Raw genomic sequence first — 18100 nt, 5'->3', positions numbered from 1 at the left:
GTGAGATGTTATACTAATTCCTGAAATATCAGCTATTAAATTAGATTAAAATTCTCTGATATTACTGCAAGTAGGCATATTATATATAACTAAACAGTGTTAATAATATTAACTTATTTTAATGTATAATAAACTCTTATAATTTTTATCAAAAATTAACTACTGATCAAAAGTTAACTACTAAGTTAATAATCTATCTGTAACATAATATAAGAATTATTTCCTTAAAACATCATGCAAAAATGGTTAATTAGGGACTGCAGAAAATACTTATTAATATAGATATAACAAAAATAAAATAATTACATTAATATATTTATATCAGATAACTGAATGAAGTCAGTAACTCCCATTTCCTCATAATAGCTTAATGATAGGTTTGAAACTTAATAAATAACAAAATCTTCATTTGAAATTTTGAAATCTTGCTGTAGATTTTTAGTTTCTATTTCCCATACTCTATGAGGAAACATCTATCTCAAATGTCATATTTTTCTTCACAGCCAATATCATTGTTAACACTCAGATACGAGTCATCAACCGATAAGATTTAGACAAATGTTATTATTTTTCTAAAATTAATATAAAGATAGCAAAGTGATGAATTTCACTATATCTTTATAACCTTTTAAAATATGTTCATAATCATTTCAATATCATTACAAACTCTACTACAAGAATTTCCTATTTTCAATTTTTTGTTCCAGAGGGGCACTACTGCAACCACCTTTATTAAACTACTTTCTGAAAACTTATATAACTGCTATCTGAGAATTATATTTTAAGTTAATATATATTTTTCTATCAGACATATATCACAGCAGTATCAATGATTTCTGATATTATTATGTTGATTTTGTTTTAACTTGAGCACTATTTTTTAGTCACTTCAATATATAAAATTCAAGTAACATGAGTAAATCAATGAACTGAAATTATAAATATTTAAACATCTATTATTTCTAGTAAAATCCTAATTTACACAAAATATCAGGTATCCCTAAAAAAAAATTTGTAATTCAAATCAATAGGTAAACTCCTTAATTTTTAACCTTTTTACTAAAAAGTTGTTAATAATTGTTTGTTGTTTGTTGTAATTGTTAGTTGTTAGTAATTGTTTGGGCTAACTGTTAAGTAATTTCTTGTCATCATATCAGAGTTATATAGTAGTTAAGTTTGTAAATATCTTTTGATTTACCTGGTTAGCAGCAAAAGTACTACAGTTAGCGATAGTCGTTAATGTTCTTTCAACAAGTAAATCGTCTTTGCTATGTAAAAGGGCTACTAAACTCTTAGCTTCTGCTGCTGTCATTACTCTGAAAATATAATCAAGATAATCATAGTTATAATATCAAATAAAAGTTAATTTAAATCATTATATTAATCTTAAACTATCAAATTAAATTTAGCGATTAAGTATATTTATTTTTCAGATAGAGAAATCAATTCAAATTTATCGACCCACCCTTAAAAATAGATTTTGGTGTTCCAGTTAAAAATCATTGTTTGGGTTTAAAAATTTTGAGGTACAATTAAACGAACTTCTATGAATTCATATTTTCAAAAAAAGTTTGAGTAATTTTTCTTTATTTAAAAAAAAAAAAAGAAAAGAAAATAGTTACTGAATAATAAGCTTACTTTAAGTTGTTTCATATGCGATAACAATTACAAAATATAGAAAAAATATAGCTATTTTTATTTACCAGAAATAAATTGAAAAAAATTATAAATTTTTTAGTGTACAATTTTGAAATTGTTAAAAATAAAAAAATTACATTTTATATGGAAAAGTTTACTTCAAACAGATATTTTAAAATAGTTATTAATTTAAACCTTAATTGGGGCTTGATAATTATAGAAATTAACCCTCACTCTTCAATACATCAGAACAGTAAACTCTTTTATTAAATTATAAACATTTGACTTAACTGGGAAGACATTTACACTAAAATTTTATGATAATACCTACTTCCATTAAAAATATTAGACAGACAGACAGATCATACCACAATAAACAGAAACAAACAATTCAATGTACAATGGATATTTCATTTAGTTTCCTCGGAGTACAAAATCTTCACAATTTCTCTTGAAAATCTGGAGAATAGATGGAATTCACCACCTAGTCCTGTAGATCAGTAGATCATGCAACCTAGGTGTTAAATTAGAAAACAGCTCGGGGTGGGTGGTCTCAGATAAATGACTTAATTAATAAATCAAATACAACACTTTTCTTCTAAGACATACATTTATATTTCTCCTAATAAATTTATTTGACCTCTCTCTTTTTCTTGTTTAGCCTCCGGTAACTACCGTTTACATAATACTTCAGAGGATGATATGTATGAGTGTAAATGAAGTGTAGTCTTGTACATTCTCAGTTCGACTATTCCTGAGATGTGTGGTTAATTGAAACCCAACCACCAAAGAACACCGGTATCCATGATCTAGTATTCAAATCCGTGTAAAAATAACTGGCTTTACTAGGACTTGAATGCTGGAACTCTCGGTTTCCAAATCAGCTGATTTGGGAAGACGCATTCACCACCAGACCAACCCGGTGGGTTAAATTTATTTGACCTAGCATGTTCTTTCCACACAGATCTTATTAGTGAAAGTCAATGCTACTATGACAGATTCATTTACAAAAATTGTTGTTGAAGGGTACTTTCCACATGAAGTTCCAAACCAAAAACTTTCTCTCAGAGCTCTAATTACAGGAGACTGTAAAAAATATAACAAATTATAAAAAATCTATTTACTTGGTTGAAGAACGTTTTAAGATTATTTAAAATTAACAATTTTTTAGCTCTTGATGAAGTCAACACCTCATTGATGAACATCATTTATACATTTTTTAAAATTTACTATGAATTAAATTTAAATAGAAAAATTAAAAATACAACAATTAATTGTTTGAAATGACTTTAATTGATGATTTAGATGACTTTACGTGACATCAATGATACAGTAAAATTTTATATGAATTCTTACAAGAGCACTGCTCCTAGCAGTACATACGAGTATATTATTTTAATAAATAATATAAAGTATTCGTATGTTGACAATTAAGCACAAATGAAAAATTTAATTGGAATTACCATCCTTTTATTTTATAATTTAATGAAGGCCTAATTTTTATTAAAGTGATAGTTTGCAAAATTTTCATGAGTAAATACTAACTGAATATGTTAAGAGGATAACTATCTCAAACTTAACAAGTTAGAAAAAATTAAGGAAATATATCATTAAGGAATGTGATCTAATTTTTATAATTATGTTGAAGTCTTGTCATTCATGATTTTACTGTTGAGGTAAATCGCTTCTATATATCCCCTTTGAGTGCTAGAGATCATTAAACTGATTTCAGCAAATTAATTAATTATGTACTGTTGAATGTATGTGGTTAAATAAAACTTACCAATTAATATCTTGAAATTCAATCAGATTTCAACATATCTTATTAAAATAACTGTAACATCCGCATATAAGAATTAGAACTACAGCCATATATGTTCAAATATCATAAAAGCATACACAGAAACAGTATGTTCACAACTTTTGTGATCCTATAAACCCAGTACACATTCTAAGCAACAGTAAAAACATTTGTGTTCAATTTTTATTCACATTTTCTTTATAAGTACCACTGCTCAACTTTCTTAAAATATATTCTTAAATAATTTTAAAATAAACATAATTCATTCACACCTTAGATCTGAGGCAATTTAATAAAACCATTCCTCTAAATTAAGGGATTACATCCATTCCGCTGTAAAAATATCAGAATAAACTAAGAAGTGCAGTTATCATTGTACATAAGGAAATAATTACAGACTATCGATTAATTCAACTATATGTCACTAATACCATAATTCTTTTTCCACACAGATTTTTACCCTGAAATTTCTGGTTCAAAAATACACGAACACAAAGGATATAAACATCCTCACCTGTCTCTTCGTGAAAGAGATTCCAGATGACTCTTAAGCTGATCTTGAGTGTCTCTCAGTAGTTTTTCAGCTTCTGCTTCCGTGGTAGATTCATGAGAGCTAACTGACTGTGAGTTACTACTGTGAGGAGATTGTCTTCTAAAAGACCGTCTAGTCCACCTCCTTTTGACAGGTGAACCCAGCAGCACTAAGTTCTCTGAAGACCGACTGGCCAGTATGTGTCTGACATCCACTGGACTCAATATTCTCGGGGAACCCCATGGCGAGCACTGTAAACAAGAATGAAGCTTGCAATAAGTTGGATAAATTTAAGCTGAAGAATGGGAGCATGCGGTGACCATATGGTAAATTTTCTACACACTGTAATTCTTTTTCTGAAGACACTTCAAAATAATTAATAATGTGAATTCAACACAACTAATTACACTGTGCTTAATAACTAAATACAGACATGGTTCTGGGATGGAGAAAGACTATGTGGAGATAACTGATCCTTTGAGATTTAACATTTTTTTATTGATTTCATAATTAAAAATTCTGGACTAGTCAAGGAGCAAGATTTATTTTAGAATTAGGTACTGGTAACAGAAAAAAGTTCACCCCCTCCAGAAATTAGCTTGAAGCAGCCCTTGGATGTGTAAATAACTACAGTTACAAAAAGCAAGCACTAAGGTTTTTTTTAATTTATTTCTATCTTAACCCTTTCAGAGGCATTCACTCTTTCATCACATTTCACAGTAGTCCTAAGATAAGATTAATAAAAAACCTGATCAAAGAAAATCAAATTGTAGTAAGAAAAGTTGTTCTGTAGTTCATATCTATCTATCTTATTCAGTATGAAGCTATCAATATATTTGTGCTTATCTTTTCACTTTCCATACAGTTCTTTTAAGAGGACAAACAAGCTAAGCGTTCCTGAATTTTATAAATTTACTATATACTTGATTAATCCAATCCGTATTTATAAAAATGATCTGCCTATAAAAAATACACAACTTGAATAATCAAAACTTGAAATTTTCATTTCTTGGTTATTACGGCAATTTAAGTACGCAATACAAAAAATTCTTTTAAGTCACATTTTTGTAAATTATTCCGACTGCATGTACTTTTAGATGGTATAAAATTTTTTTCTGTTTCTTATCCTTTGAATTAGGAAATATTGGTTTAAGTGGAAAAAAAGTTATAAATTTAAATAAAACTATATAAGATAAATTTTTAATTTCAGGTTTTACTAAAAATGTATTAATATTGTAATACCTGAATAAAAATATAGACATACACTGTAGTTTCTACTACAGCAATAAAAGGGAGCCAGCCTAAAAAAATATTTAATATGATCCAGGCAGAGGATGGAATTTAGGATTTCACATAGTGATTTATTTAAAATTATCATGGGAAAACAAGTTTAGGTCATAATTTTAAAAAATCTGATGTGGACATCACATGACTTCCTTGAACGCCTATTAAATTATGTATACACATTTTTTGCTGCACTTCATTTAAGCTTATTTTATTTGCAAGTGAGATACGATCCACCAATTCTTTAATAAAGTGGACAGTTACACAATTGCATTGTGCTAGACAACATTGGATCACATTTTTTTGTGGTGTCTGTATAAGCATTCTATATTAGTTTATATATTAATTTTGTTTCACGTCACTTATGTGGTGTACGTGAGAACATGTTGGATTCGTAACCATGGACACATCAGTTCGAATCTAACTTCATATACATATATTTTTTTATTTTTATTTTTAATTTAAATATATTGATTTATTAATAATTATTAACCTCTGTAAATATTTTTGAATTAAAATGAAAAGTACATAACATTTTTATTTCACTAATAACTTCTGATTTTTTTCTTATTATTGAATTATTCACTGTAAATTTTTTTCAATTAGAGGTTAATAATTATTAATAAATCAATAAATTTAAATTAAAAAATAACATGTTAAAAAAATATATGTATATGAAGTCGGATTTAAACCGATGTGCCTTCACCTTGTAATATCCAAATATTTCATTAATTAAAATTTCATTTGGCTATAACCAATGAACCAACTGGAACCAATGAAAGTAAGTACCACTTATGATATATCACTGAAAAGCTCTGAATGATGGCTTATTACTGCAGTTAAGAAAAAGTGCAAAATCCAATTTTTTTTTAATTTTGGGCTTTTTTGGATACTTTTGGTCTAGTCGATTGCAATCAAAAGGGGAGGTGCACAACTAGATGTTACAACAGTCCTAAATCCAAAATCTCAACATTCTACGGCTAATCATTTTTGAGTTATGCAAGATGCATACATACGTGTATATATATGTCACTAGTAAAAATGGATTCAGGGATCATCTAAATGGATATTTCCGTTGAAATCTAAAAATCAAAATTTTTCACAATCACAATACATACTTTACCTCGTACAAAGAAGTAAAAAATCCAGTATGAGATGCTTCAATTGAACATTTTCTGAGAAAGAAAAAATTATCCAAAAAGATATATCTGATTTTAAAGTTGATACTTCATCATAGTTCACAAAGAAATTAAACAAATAAAGAAGTTTTTTTTTTTTAATAGGAGTGATTAAGTAAAGACTATATGTATTTTAGGTTGTGATTATGAGTAGAACTAATCACCTAGGCCAGAGAAACCAAACTGATTTTACTGAGAGTAGAACCAGATAAAAATGTTGAAAAAATGAAAGTTTGAGCAAATTACTGGAAGCTCTGCTAAACTCTTAGCAAACATGAATGTCTCCAAACAGGACAGACAAAAAAATAAGAAATTCCTGGAATTCACTACTAATGACAGAAATACAGCAAGATAAATTTTTGAGAATGAAATATTTTTATGTACAAACAGAAATTAACAGGGAATTCAGTCAAAAATTCAGGATGAATTTTTGCACAATATCCTGCAACTTTAAGTGAATGTTTCAGTTTTGGAAAAGTGCACTTTTGAAAATTCTTAATTGTTTGTTTTTTTTATTCTTGGTATTACATGCCAGATTCTGTTCATAAAAACCTTCTGCACAAGGTAGTAACAATGCTGCCTATCGAGCAAATGTCAGAAAGAGGCCTGAGACGCAGAGAACAAACATCTTAAAATATTTAGATGTTTGGATACCTTTCGCAAGATATCTCGAGAAGTGACAAATTTTGAGGTATTTCACTAACTTCTTTCTGCACTTCATCCAGTTATCTCTTCTCTTTGTCAGAATTTTCTAAAGAAGCAAAACAGCGATGTCTACTTTCTGCTGTCCATCATCTTTCTTAATTCAGAAGTTGGTTTCAGGGCAGTTACACCTACAGATGAGTCTAACAGTAAAATGAAACTGAATAGTCTGTAAAAACCTTTTTTAAGAATCAACAATTTAAAACAGTGAGTCTAATTAAAACATTTAGAAATTTTTTTTTTAATGTTTAATTTTTTTTTATTTTGTCCATATTTTCCCTGGTTTAGGACCACCGTTATTTTGTTAAAAACGCCAAGGATCTTTTACACAAATTTTGTCCCCCCAATCTGTTCTGTTTATTGCTCCCCTCCAATATGAAATTCTTTCCTCTTTCGAATCATAACATTGCTAATGTTGAAAAATATAAACTTAGCCGTTGAAGAGGCCGATACTTGCTAATATCATGTAAAATTTATTCAAACGAGTTGATCCCAACAGGAAAATGATGGCACTATAGAAATTCACCTAAGTAGCTGGCATTTGATGTGCTATTGCAACACTCGTGCTGAGGTTTGGCAGACCTCCACAATCTTCCAATAGTTTGTGTTTGTTAACCAAATATTAGATCAACAGAATTTTCAATGTGATAAAATTAAAATGTTGATTTCAATTACGGTTGCGTATGCCAATGAAACACATCACTTAGTAGACACTCTCATTGTTGTATGATGACTGTATGATGACAAATAATCAGCATTAAGCATCACACCTATGATCTGCCACAAGCGAGAAACATTTTTTAGTTTGCCTGCTTATTTTGCCAAACACCGATTGTTGAACTTGTAACCTCCTGACATATTTTCTCTTTGTAAATGGAGACTTATCTATTTTAAAAATTTCATCAGGACTTCCAATAACCACAGCGCACTAATAATCTAGACGTAACAAACCACCATGTAAATAATCACGCCAATTTACAATCATGTTATGATTGAGACCAATTATTCTGTTCTCTTGAATAGCCTACAATTATGTTCTCATTCACAAAATTTAATGGTTGTCAGCTCAAAGGACTCTTGTATATATGAATTTTAAAAACAATTGAATATGGCAATCAAGAATCTTGTAATCATAAATTTGACTGTAATTGCAGATTGACACAACATAAATGTTTACATCTCTAATGTTTTCTCTCTTCCTCCACAGCTAAGGTTATCTGTCTTCATCACACTTCTTTGTAATAAGATACTTTACCATCAAAAAACTTTTTTCAGCATTAATTTTGTCACATGGTTTGAAAATTTTGACGATAAATCTACTGCTATACTCTTTAACAGTAAGCTACAAAATTACAACAGGTATACAACATTTAATTTTACATTGTTATTTTAAATAGTATGCACACAATGTTCATTACTTGAAATGTTTTGTGTGATAGTGGTTCCCTAAATAATTGTACATTATAATATTATGCTTCAAAATAATTCAAAATTCTTACAATAACATTAATAAAAAATATATAGATAAAACAATTTATTTTTAAGCAATAAACTTGTACATGGTGAGGGAAAATTAACACTGAAAATATCCGAAGTTTATATTGCATCAAAAAAGTTCATAACTTTTTTAACTTATTATTCAATATAAAATGCCTTTTCTTATTATTCAGAATAAATTAGAAAAAAAATTCTGATAATTGCCATTAACTGAGAAATGTTTAATTTTTATTACAGGCCGAAGGTGTAGGAAAAATTTATTCTGTTATAGATAACTACTCTATCACAAAGAACACATTAATTTAGCATGTATAACAATTTTTAGAAAATCAAGCAAAAAATATATGTCTTGCAAATCTCTCCACTAACATTTTTGTTTACCATTTTCCATATTATCTTACAGAAAATCAGCCCACTATATTAGTGATTTTTAAAAATGTTTTTCTATTTAATTTCAAAAGAATTTCAAATACATGTTGATGCAACATGAATTGTTTATATGCTGTTAAGTAGTTTTCTCACTACCTAAACATTTTTCTAACTCTAATAATAGATATTAAAGATTTTAAAAAGTTACAAAACTTAGTTAATAATATACATATTTTTAAACAGTGTCAATAGTTTTAAAACTACTGCATCACAACGAAGTTATCACAAAAACCATATGGAAAGGACATAATGAAACTTAAAGCAATTTTTAACAAAAAAAATCTCAACAGATGTCTCAATATTTCTTTACAGTTTATCAAAATCTAAACCTCTAAATCTAAGTAAATTAAAAAACCGTTTAATAATCGGGAGCATGAATAACATGTAAAGAAAGTGAAAAGAATCCATAGAGAAACAGCATGAGAACAAAAATACTAACCTGTAAACTCGTAGTTCCAGGTAACGGGGTTTGTTTAGGTGATCCCGGCCCAAGATTTCCTTGCACAGCAAGCATTGTATCCGTAAACATTCTTGCTCGTAAATTTAATTCCCTTATCCTTTCTTGAACAGTTAGAGGTCGAAGAACAACTTTTCCTGCAGGTCCAGACAAGTCAAGGTTACCCAAAAGAACATCTGTCTGAGTAGTCTGTGAAAGCCTTCTGAAATATATACGGTGTTCTTCTGGGTATACTAAAAAAAAAGGAAAAAATTATATAAATGCTTTGAGTGCTAATGTCACAATATGAATAATAAATAATTAAATTATTTAGATGCAATACAATACTATTTAACAACATATAGTAACCCATGATAATGTTTTACAAGGTCTGTTAAAATTTATTAGACTTCAGGACAAGAAACAAAAATACCTCACATAATTGGCTCTAGCTGTTATCTCCTTTAAAGTATACTTTTATCATTCAGTTCAGAGCTTTTCTCAAGATTCAAAACATTTCTAAAGTTTAGTTTTAGAATGATATTCAGTTTTAAAATACAGTTTTTCATTATGTCTTCTCAACTCTCAATCATAACCCTGTAGTGATATTTTCAGCTTAGGGAATAACTAGGCGCCATATAAGGGAAGTAAAGTGGTCAGTAAGCCCAAAAAATAGTACATCTAGTTAAAAGTCCTAGGCTGGGGTATTGATCAGGGAGACATTATTATGATGGCATTTACAGTCACACAATTTGCACCAATATGGTTTGTGCATTAAACTTGGCTACCATTAAAATTTAAAGGTCAACTACAATACAGTAATAAATTATATTTTCTGATTCCAGCTCTTTAAAAATAAGTACAATAAAATTACCAATTAGGAGAGCTGAAAATATATGAATACTGGAATGAGGACCATTCTTAAAAGAATGAAAATAATATTGCAACCACATTTTATTACAACCTGAATAAATAGGCCACAAAAAAATAGCTTGACAGACATTAGTAGAAATGCAGCTGTGCTCCTGGTAATCCTGAACACAATAAAACTTTACTGATTCTGAATATATAACACCCATAGCCTGAATAAAGCACTAAATTCTTTTTTCACAATGAAAAATTTCCATTAAAATTACAGAACTGCAAAACAAAGACTGAATGAATAAAGAATCAAATATTTTTTAATTGGTAAGAATAACTACTGCTGACAAATCAAAATTATTCTAAATAAAACACACAACAAAGTGAAGAAAAACCTGAAAATATTTTGCTGAACTTTACTGGGACGTGTATAGATCTTAAAATGTAATTCTTTTTCCTTGAAGATAAAAATGACAACTATTATTCATTACCTACTCACATTCTTATCAAAAGAAAAATATTTTTAAAATGTTCTGCAATTATTTATTTAACCAAAAAAGAATTCAAAAAATTAGTACCAACTCAAGCACATGCTAATGTAATCTATCTTAATGTAAAACGGAAGACAGTTAAAATACTTTAAACGGTAGTATTTTGAGCTATTTGAACAAAGGAAAAATGCTGTTTAAATTTTTTTAAATATCCCTCCTCCTACCCCTATGATAAATGTAAAAAAAATCCCCAAAAAATATATCATTTGGGAAGAACATTTTTTTTTTTTCATTTAATAACAGGTATTAATAATAAGCATGGAATAATAAAGAACAAGAAAAATTTAACTTAAACTTTTTAAGGGTGATGATGGTATTAACCTATAAGAGTTGAGAACAGTTCCCATCTCAGTAACATTTCAATCTAAAAAAAAGGTTTTAGTCAACAAGTAGAAACAAATACAAGTTAGAAAAACTTATAAAAATAGAATTTTGATGTAAGGGTAGATGCTTCAAAGGAAATTTTTTTTCAAAGATGTTTTAATGGTATTTCCAGCTGAAAAAAACACGTGAAGGCTATCATCTCCCTCAATAAAAATAAAATTTAAGAAAAATATATAAACAAATAAAACATCAAGGCCTTATAATTAAATGACCAGAAATAAAAGTTAAAACAAAAAAAAATTATCACAGCAAGTAATTTAAAAATAAATAAGAACAGTGTGGGTGAAAGATCCAGTTATTATAGACTAAAAAAACTTTATAAATTATAAAAAACAAAAACAACAAAATAGATTACATAAAATTACAAAATAAAAAAATAGCAGTCCAAGTGAAACTGTAAAAAGCAATATCTTTAAAAATTAAATGAAAAAAGTTTCCTTGATGATTGTGTTACAGTCAATTATATGGATGCTCCACAATAAAAGGTAGGCAATCACATCTATCAAATAACAGGCTTGTTAGATTCAATCAGGAATCGATCAGCAACTTTTGTATGCCCAATTCATAAATGAGTAATCATGACTTCCCTCCAGCTATAAAACAGACTGGAAGAATTCTAAGGCAGTTTAGTACCCTTGATGCATAAGAGCTTGTTAACGACTACAGCAGTCCAATCATTCAGAAGAAATCACTTAAAAAAAGGTTGAAGTCATATGCTGAGATATGATTCGTAAACACTGGCTGAGTGCAGGTTTCTTTGGCTACATTATCAGCATGTTCATTGTGGGATACCTGACATGTCACCTGTTTTTTTCAGAAATTTAACAGAATCATTTCCTTCAATAAACAAGCTGCATACAAAATTTTGTAGTAATGCATACCATTCTGACGAACACACGTGCATGCACACACACATAACTTCAAAATCGCATCCTACTCGGCAGAATATAATTATTTTGTTAAAATGGATTTATTATTGACACTTAAATTTTTTTTGTTTCATTTACTCCTTTTGCAGAAATTTCTGTTCATCAGAACAAATTTCTTTTAATATAAAAGTAATTAAAAAATTAAAAACTGCAGAGAAACATTAAATGTTGTATCTCACACATTGGATTAAAATATTTAGTTAGTTTGCTGCTATCACAATCTACTGGAGGATGACTACTAACATTTTATGTTGTAATCCTAACATTATATTTGAATTTTTTTTAACTATTTGAATAAATTTTAAATTTGAATAACAAATTTTTCAATTAAATTTATTTCCTTATGCCAAATCATGATTTTTGAATCTTATTTATTAATATATTTTCATTGCTGTTTTTTGTTTGTGTAGCTTTTCAAATACAAGGGATTTACTACTGATTTCTAATACTGACATATTTCTACACCTGAAAATAAGGTTTAACTTTTCCAAATGTGATCAGCATATTTAAATGCTGAACCATTATTAAAAAAAGAGTTCAATTTAGTAAAATATATAACAGAAATAAAAGGAATGACTATAATATTAAGTATAAATAAATTAATTAACTACTATGGTTGTCTAAAAAGTAAGAATCATGACTGAAGCTGCGCATCACATGCGAGCATTGTAAGGTTTGATCGGTCATGCGTTTTTTGAATGCACAGTTCATCCTGTGGAAATTCATCGTCAAATTACTGCCATATATAGTGATAGTATAATGAATGAAGGAAATGGTGTCGTTTATTTATAGCGGGAGAACATCTGTTCATTATAAGCAATGCTCAGGACTCCTACTCTCATTATTGAACAGTTGAAAAGAGCAGATTGGCAGACATGTTAAAGAGAACCAGTGTTTCATGTTAGATAAACTTACTGATAAAATTCCTGTATGTTCATGGTTTCTGTTACATGAAATTGTGACTGTTCATCTAAATTGCGTAAAATTTATGCCCAATAAGTACCAAGAATGCCAACAAGATAATCACAAAAAATGTGTGTCTGCTCCTCTGTCATTTCTGCAGTAGTACCATAGAGATGGCGATGAAATACTAGATTACATATCGACTGGTGATGAAATGAGAGTTTCACACTACACACCAGAGAGTAAATAAGAATCACTAAAGTAGAATCATTCTTGATTGCCTTCAAACCCAAAGAATATAAACAAATACTCTCAAAACACAAAAAACATGGCCACAATTTTTTGCGATCATTACAGAATCTTATTGTGAGAGTTTATGCCTTGGAGAGATGATTAATGCTGACTTTTGTTCAAAAATTTTTATGGAACTTAGTTATGCAATTCAAATTCAAAATTGCCGTGTTCTTTTGTGGAGTGTTTGCTTCACGGCAATGTATGTCCACGTCAAAAAAAAAAAAACTTGTGAATTTCTCAAAGGTTTTGGATGGAATATGTTTGATCATCTGCCATACAGTCCAGATCTGCAATTTCCACCTGTTTACAAAAGGAGTTTCTCGGTGGGAATCGTTACAAAAATGATGACATCAAGACAGCTGGTCATAAATGGCTTAATGGACTGGTGGTAGACTTCTTTGACAAAGGCACATAAAAGCTAGTGCCATCATTTGACAAATGCTTGAACTTATGAAGTGATTATGTGGAGAAATAACTTTAAAAATGTAGATTAAGAGGCATATATTAATGTTAAAATAAATACAATTTGTTACTAAACAAAAACGACTAACTTTCTGGATGACCCTCATAAATTTAAAAATGAAAAAATAAACAAATTCACTACATTAAAGAAGAAAATAACATTTTTAATTCCTTTTAATTATAACAAACTTAAATTAAGAAAAAACTAATTTAAAAAAAATCAAAATCTAATTCCAATGTCTATAAAATAATCTATAAGAAAACAGTAAAAAAAAAAATTATGAATGACAACAGTAATTTTAAAAAACTTTTAGGAGCATATAAATATAATACAGGAATCATAATATGCTGATTACAGTAGAGAAAATAAACCACCTTTAATTAAACAAAACATAATAAGATTAATATTAACAAATTTACAAAAATACAAATAGTAAAACGCAGCAATGAAAATATAATCAATGAACAAGTGAAATCTGTAAACAACAGTCAGTTTAGTGAAATATATATTTTTTTAGATCATTTATAAACATATAATTCATATTAAAAAAATTGATTTTAACATGACAACGCCCATTAGTTTCACTATCTACAAAGATTGTACCGCAGAGAAGTTTATTTTACTTCAGTGACCATGGTACAGTAGTCAAGATTTATGTTCACAGTTTTCAAGGTTAGTTAATGAAAATCCATTCTAAAACAGAACTCTCTGCAAAAGCTCCTAACAGAAATAATAAAAAACTGACTGATAAGCAGTAACAATTCTTTTTTTTAAATTGAGAATATTATAACCACGATTTTATTTCTGAACTCAGAAACTTCAAAACATTGAGAAAAAAAACAGTTGGTCATTTTTTTTTTTTTTTTATTGTTATGTGGTAATACGTGGTTTTTTACTGTTAATAAGTAAGTACTACAACTACTGAAAAAATAAAAAAAATGCTGAGATGTACTTTCACGTTATTATGCTGATCATATTACAGGAAAGCAAATAAATATTTTTAATTAAAGAGAACATAATATCAGAAATCAATATTAACAACTTTACATTTAAAAAAATAAAAAACAATAATGAAGTTATCTATTTTACTTAAATCTGCATAAAAAAAGTCACATCCATTACTTTGATTCTTGTACCTACATTTAGGTGGAACTTCAGTATTAGACATTTAGGTAGCTACTGTCCCAATAATACAGCATAAATCACAAATTGTTTTGTTTCCACATGTTTGAATGTTTCACTATCATTCTATTCTAACATTCACTAATCTCTTACCCTCAAACATCCTTTACACCCAATAACCTCAATTATCTGTTTTAAATAATCTTATTTTTATCTTCTTACACTTTTCACTTATCTTCTACACTTCCTTCTATAACCGGATTAACTAATCCTACGTACCTTAATACAGACTATGACCCACCAAGCTTTTTTTCTTTTTTTCAAGATTTGGCCAAATCTCTTTTCGATCCAAATTATCTAAAAATCCTCCAAAAAATACCTCTGCAATTAATTCTAAAACCAGTCATTTTTTTTTTATCCATCAACCACCTCTTCTGCAGCACTTCAAAGGCAACTATTATTTACTTTTCTGGTTTTCGTAATGTCAATCTTTAACTACCATTACGTGATGTAGACACTGTACAAATATTTTAAAGAATGTCTCTTAATTTCTTAGTCATTAATACAAACAGATTTCAAAATATATCATTTATTAGTACAGTTGGTAATAATAATACAGTGGTTTATGAACATGTTACAGGCCACTAACCTTGAACAACAGATAGCAAACTTCAGCATAACATTGTCTGCAATTTTGAGTTTTATAATTATCCTTCGATAAATATCAAAGAATACACAGTAATAAAAGTAAAACATTTATGATCTTATTGTTAAGCACAGTAGTATCAAGTTTCAACGTTTCTCTCTTTTTTCTAATCATTATATGACTAGGAAGAGCATTCTTTTGAATCCAAAAAAAAATCTTCTGACATAATATAGAATGAAAATGTAATAAATTCATAAACAACTGACTACATTATGGCTAATTTGCTATATCACTGTAAAAAAAAGAGTACAGCAGGGGTAGAGAAGCTCTACTACCGACAGAGTGTTAATATTAAAAATAAAAAAAGGATATACAAACTTCCCCTAAATTTGTAATTGCTTGAACAATAATTTTATTTTTCACAACATACTGTTTTCACCACAACCAAAACTTCAGTAACCCAAGCTGCTTTTCAATATGATGTAAGATGGCATTAAATGATATTACACAGTTTTTCCATCGATATTTAATCACCTTTACGACAAAATTCTAAATACATTTGTAAGAATATAATTAAATGGTATGAAAGATAGCATACAAAAATCACAGCGACTACAAGACTGTGAGCATACAAAAAAAAAACTTACCGATGCATACAACAAATTTTTATAAAGAAAATATGGTTCATCTTATTTTTACAATGTTCGAATAACTGCCTAATTGCACCTTCCAATATTTGAAACTTATGGCGCTGGATCAATAATATTTTCAATAAATACTTTGTTAATATATTCAATGATATCTTTATTATATATACATTTTATTACAGACTTAGATATAACTCACTTATTTTATTATTATACTCATAGCTACATTTGTTGTCATTATTGAGATAAATCAGTACAATATTTATATTTGAAGTATTGTATTTAAGTATTTATTTAGATTCATATTTTTAAGTTATATTTTAAAAAGCATTGATTTACTCTTTTATTGAACATATTTATTGAGACATCTTTTATTGAACTTACTTTAATAACATTTTTAAAGAAAATGATTTTACTGTAACATTTTAGAAGAGAGAGAAAGAATTTACTCTAATAACAACTTAAATGAAAAGTACTTTAATAATAGCATTATAAAGAACAAATATATATAATATAAAACAGCTTTGAACTAAACTTGATTAACATATCTATATGCCTGACATAAGTACGAAGAAAACAGTTCCATAGTTTGTTTATAAATAATAAGAACATGAAACTGAACATAACTGCCCGTCAAAAAATCCCAAGGCTTTTTTCCTTTATAATATGTTAAGAAATAATATTTGTAATCTTGACAAGTTTAACAATATAATTATAAATACTATTATATAAAGTAAAATAATTTAAGACGCTGTATAATAACATGACGATTGAACAAAGTTACAGCTAATAACATGAAATAATGATTTTAAATGTAAATTATACATTATGATATCAGTGAAAAAATTAATTACACATATCATTTACAGTTAAATTATTGAATCAATAGTTTCAAATTATGTTCACATCAGTTATACATAACACAACAATAAAAATTAATGAATAATAATAATAGAGCTCGATTTATCATAAATTTTTCTTTGTAACAAATAAGTGCATAAATATTTTAATCATCATTTTTTAAGTAAATTGGGTAACTGCATCTATGCCTGCTTAATGTACACTGGGATAATGGTATTTTGTATGTTTGTGTTGTATGTACACATGTAATGTGTGTTTGTACATGAATGTAATTAATAGCCGACTGTAAATTGTATAAAGTGTACAACAGGATGAACATAATGTAATAGTTATATTGATGTATCTAGCTTGTAATAATAAATTAACAAATTAAATCATAACATCAGATTACAATTTTAACATGAAATCATAATAATAACACAATGTATTAAATCAACCAATATCTTGAAAGTATCAACCTTTAAATTATCTAATTATCTATTTAAATAATAAAATTTATGTGTCTTTAAAAGTTGGTAAAAAAACATAATTTATGTATAGGTCTCTTAGTGAACCATTAGCCGTTTGTAAGTCTACAACTCTGACTAAATTGTCAGAATCCAGATATACCTGAATTACAACTCCATATTTCCAAAGCATGGGTGAAGTATTTTGTTGGTGATCAGAACTAGATCTCCAACCGACAGGTTTTGGGTGGCAAAAGTCATTTGTTGCATTGTTGAATATAGTGCAGATGGTCCTTTGACCATCGTTTCCAAATAGATTGTATAAATTTTTGGAGCAGTTGCCAATGACCTATCAGGTAATTTCAACCCTTTGATAATTGGGTTCAGGAAAAGCTGTGAGAGGACATCCAATAAGAAAATGTCTTGGTGAAAGTGGTACTGGATCACTATAGTCCGAAGAAATAGCAAAAATAGGGCGAGAATTAAGACAAGCCAC

At 28.2% G+C, this 18100-nt stretch overlaps 1 protein-coding gene across 4 annotated transcripts in view; it reads right to left on the bottom strand.

Moving 5' to 3' along the window:
* LOC142323467 (uncharacterized) overlaps nucleotides 1-18100 on the bottom strand; it is a 70565-nt gene that overhangs the window by 40641 nt on the left and 11824 nt on the right. For all 4 annotated transcript variants that reach the window (XM_075363123.1, XM_075363122.1, XM_075363120.1 and 1 more), the window contains 3 exons: nucleotides 9501-9751; nucleotides 3954-4222; nucleotides 1199-1316 (listed from right to left, as the gene is read on the bottom strand). In XM_075363123.1, coding sequence (XP_075219238.1) covers nucleotides 1199-1316; nucleotides 3954-4222; nucleotides 9501-9751 — 638 coding nt within the window. The remainder of the gene's footprint in view (nucleotides 1-1198; nucleotides 1317-3953; nucleotides 4223-9500; nucleotides 9752-18100) is intronic.

Source organism: Lycorma delicatula, chromosome 4 (genome assembly GCF_047948215.1).
Source record: "Lycorma delicatula isolate Av1 chromosome 4, ASM4794821v1, whole genome shotgun sequence".
In the NCBI taxonomy this organism is placed as follows: Eukaryota; Metazoa; Arthropoda; class Insecta; order Hemiptera; family Fulgoridae; genus Lycorma; species Lycorma delicatula.
The sequence above is the reverse complement of the archived record's forward strand: the minus strand, read 5'-3'. Positions and strand labels throughout refer to the sequence as shown.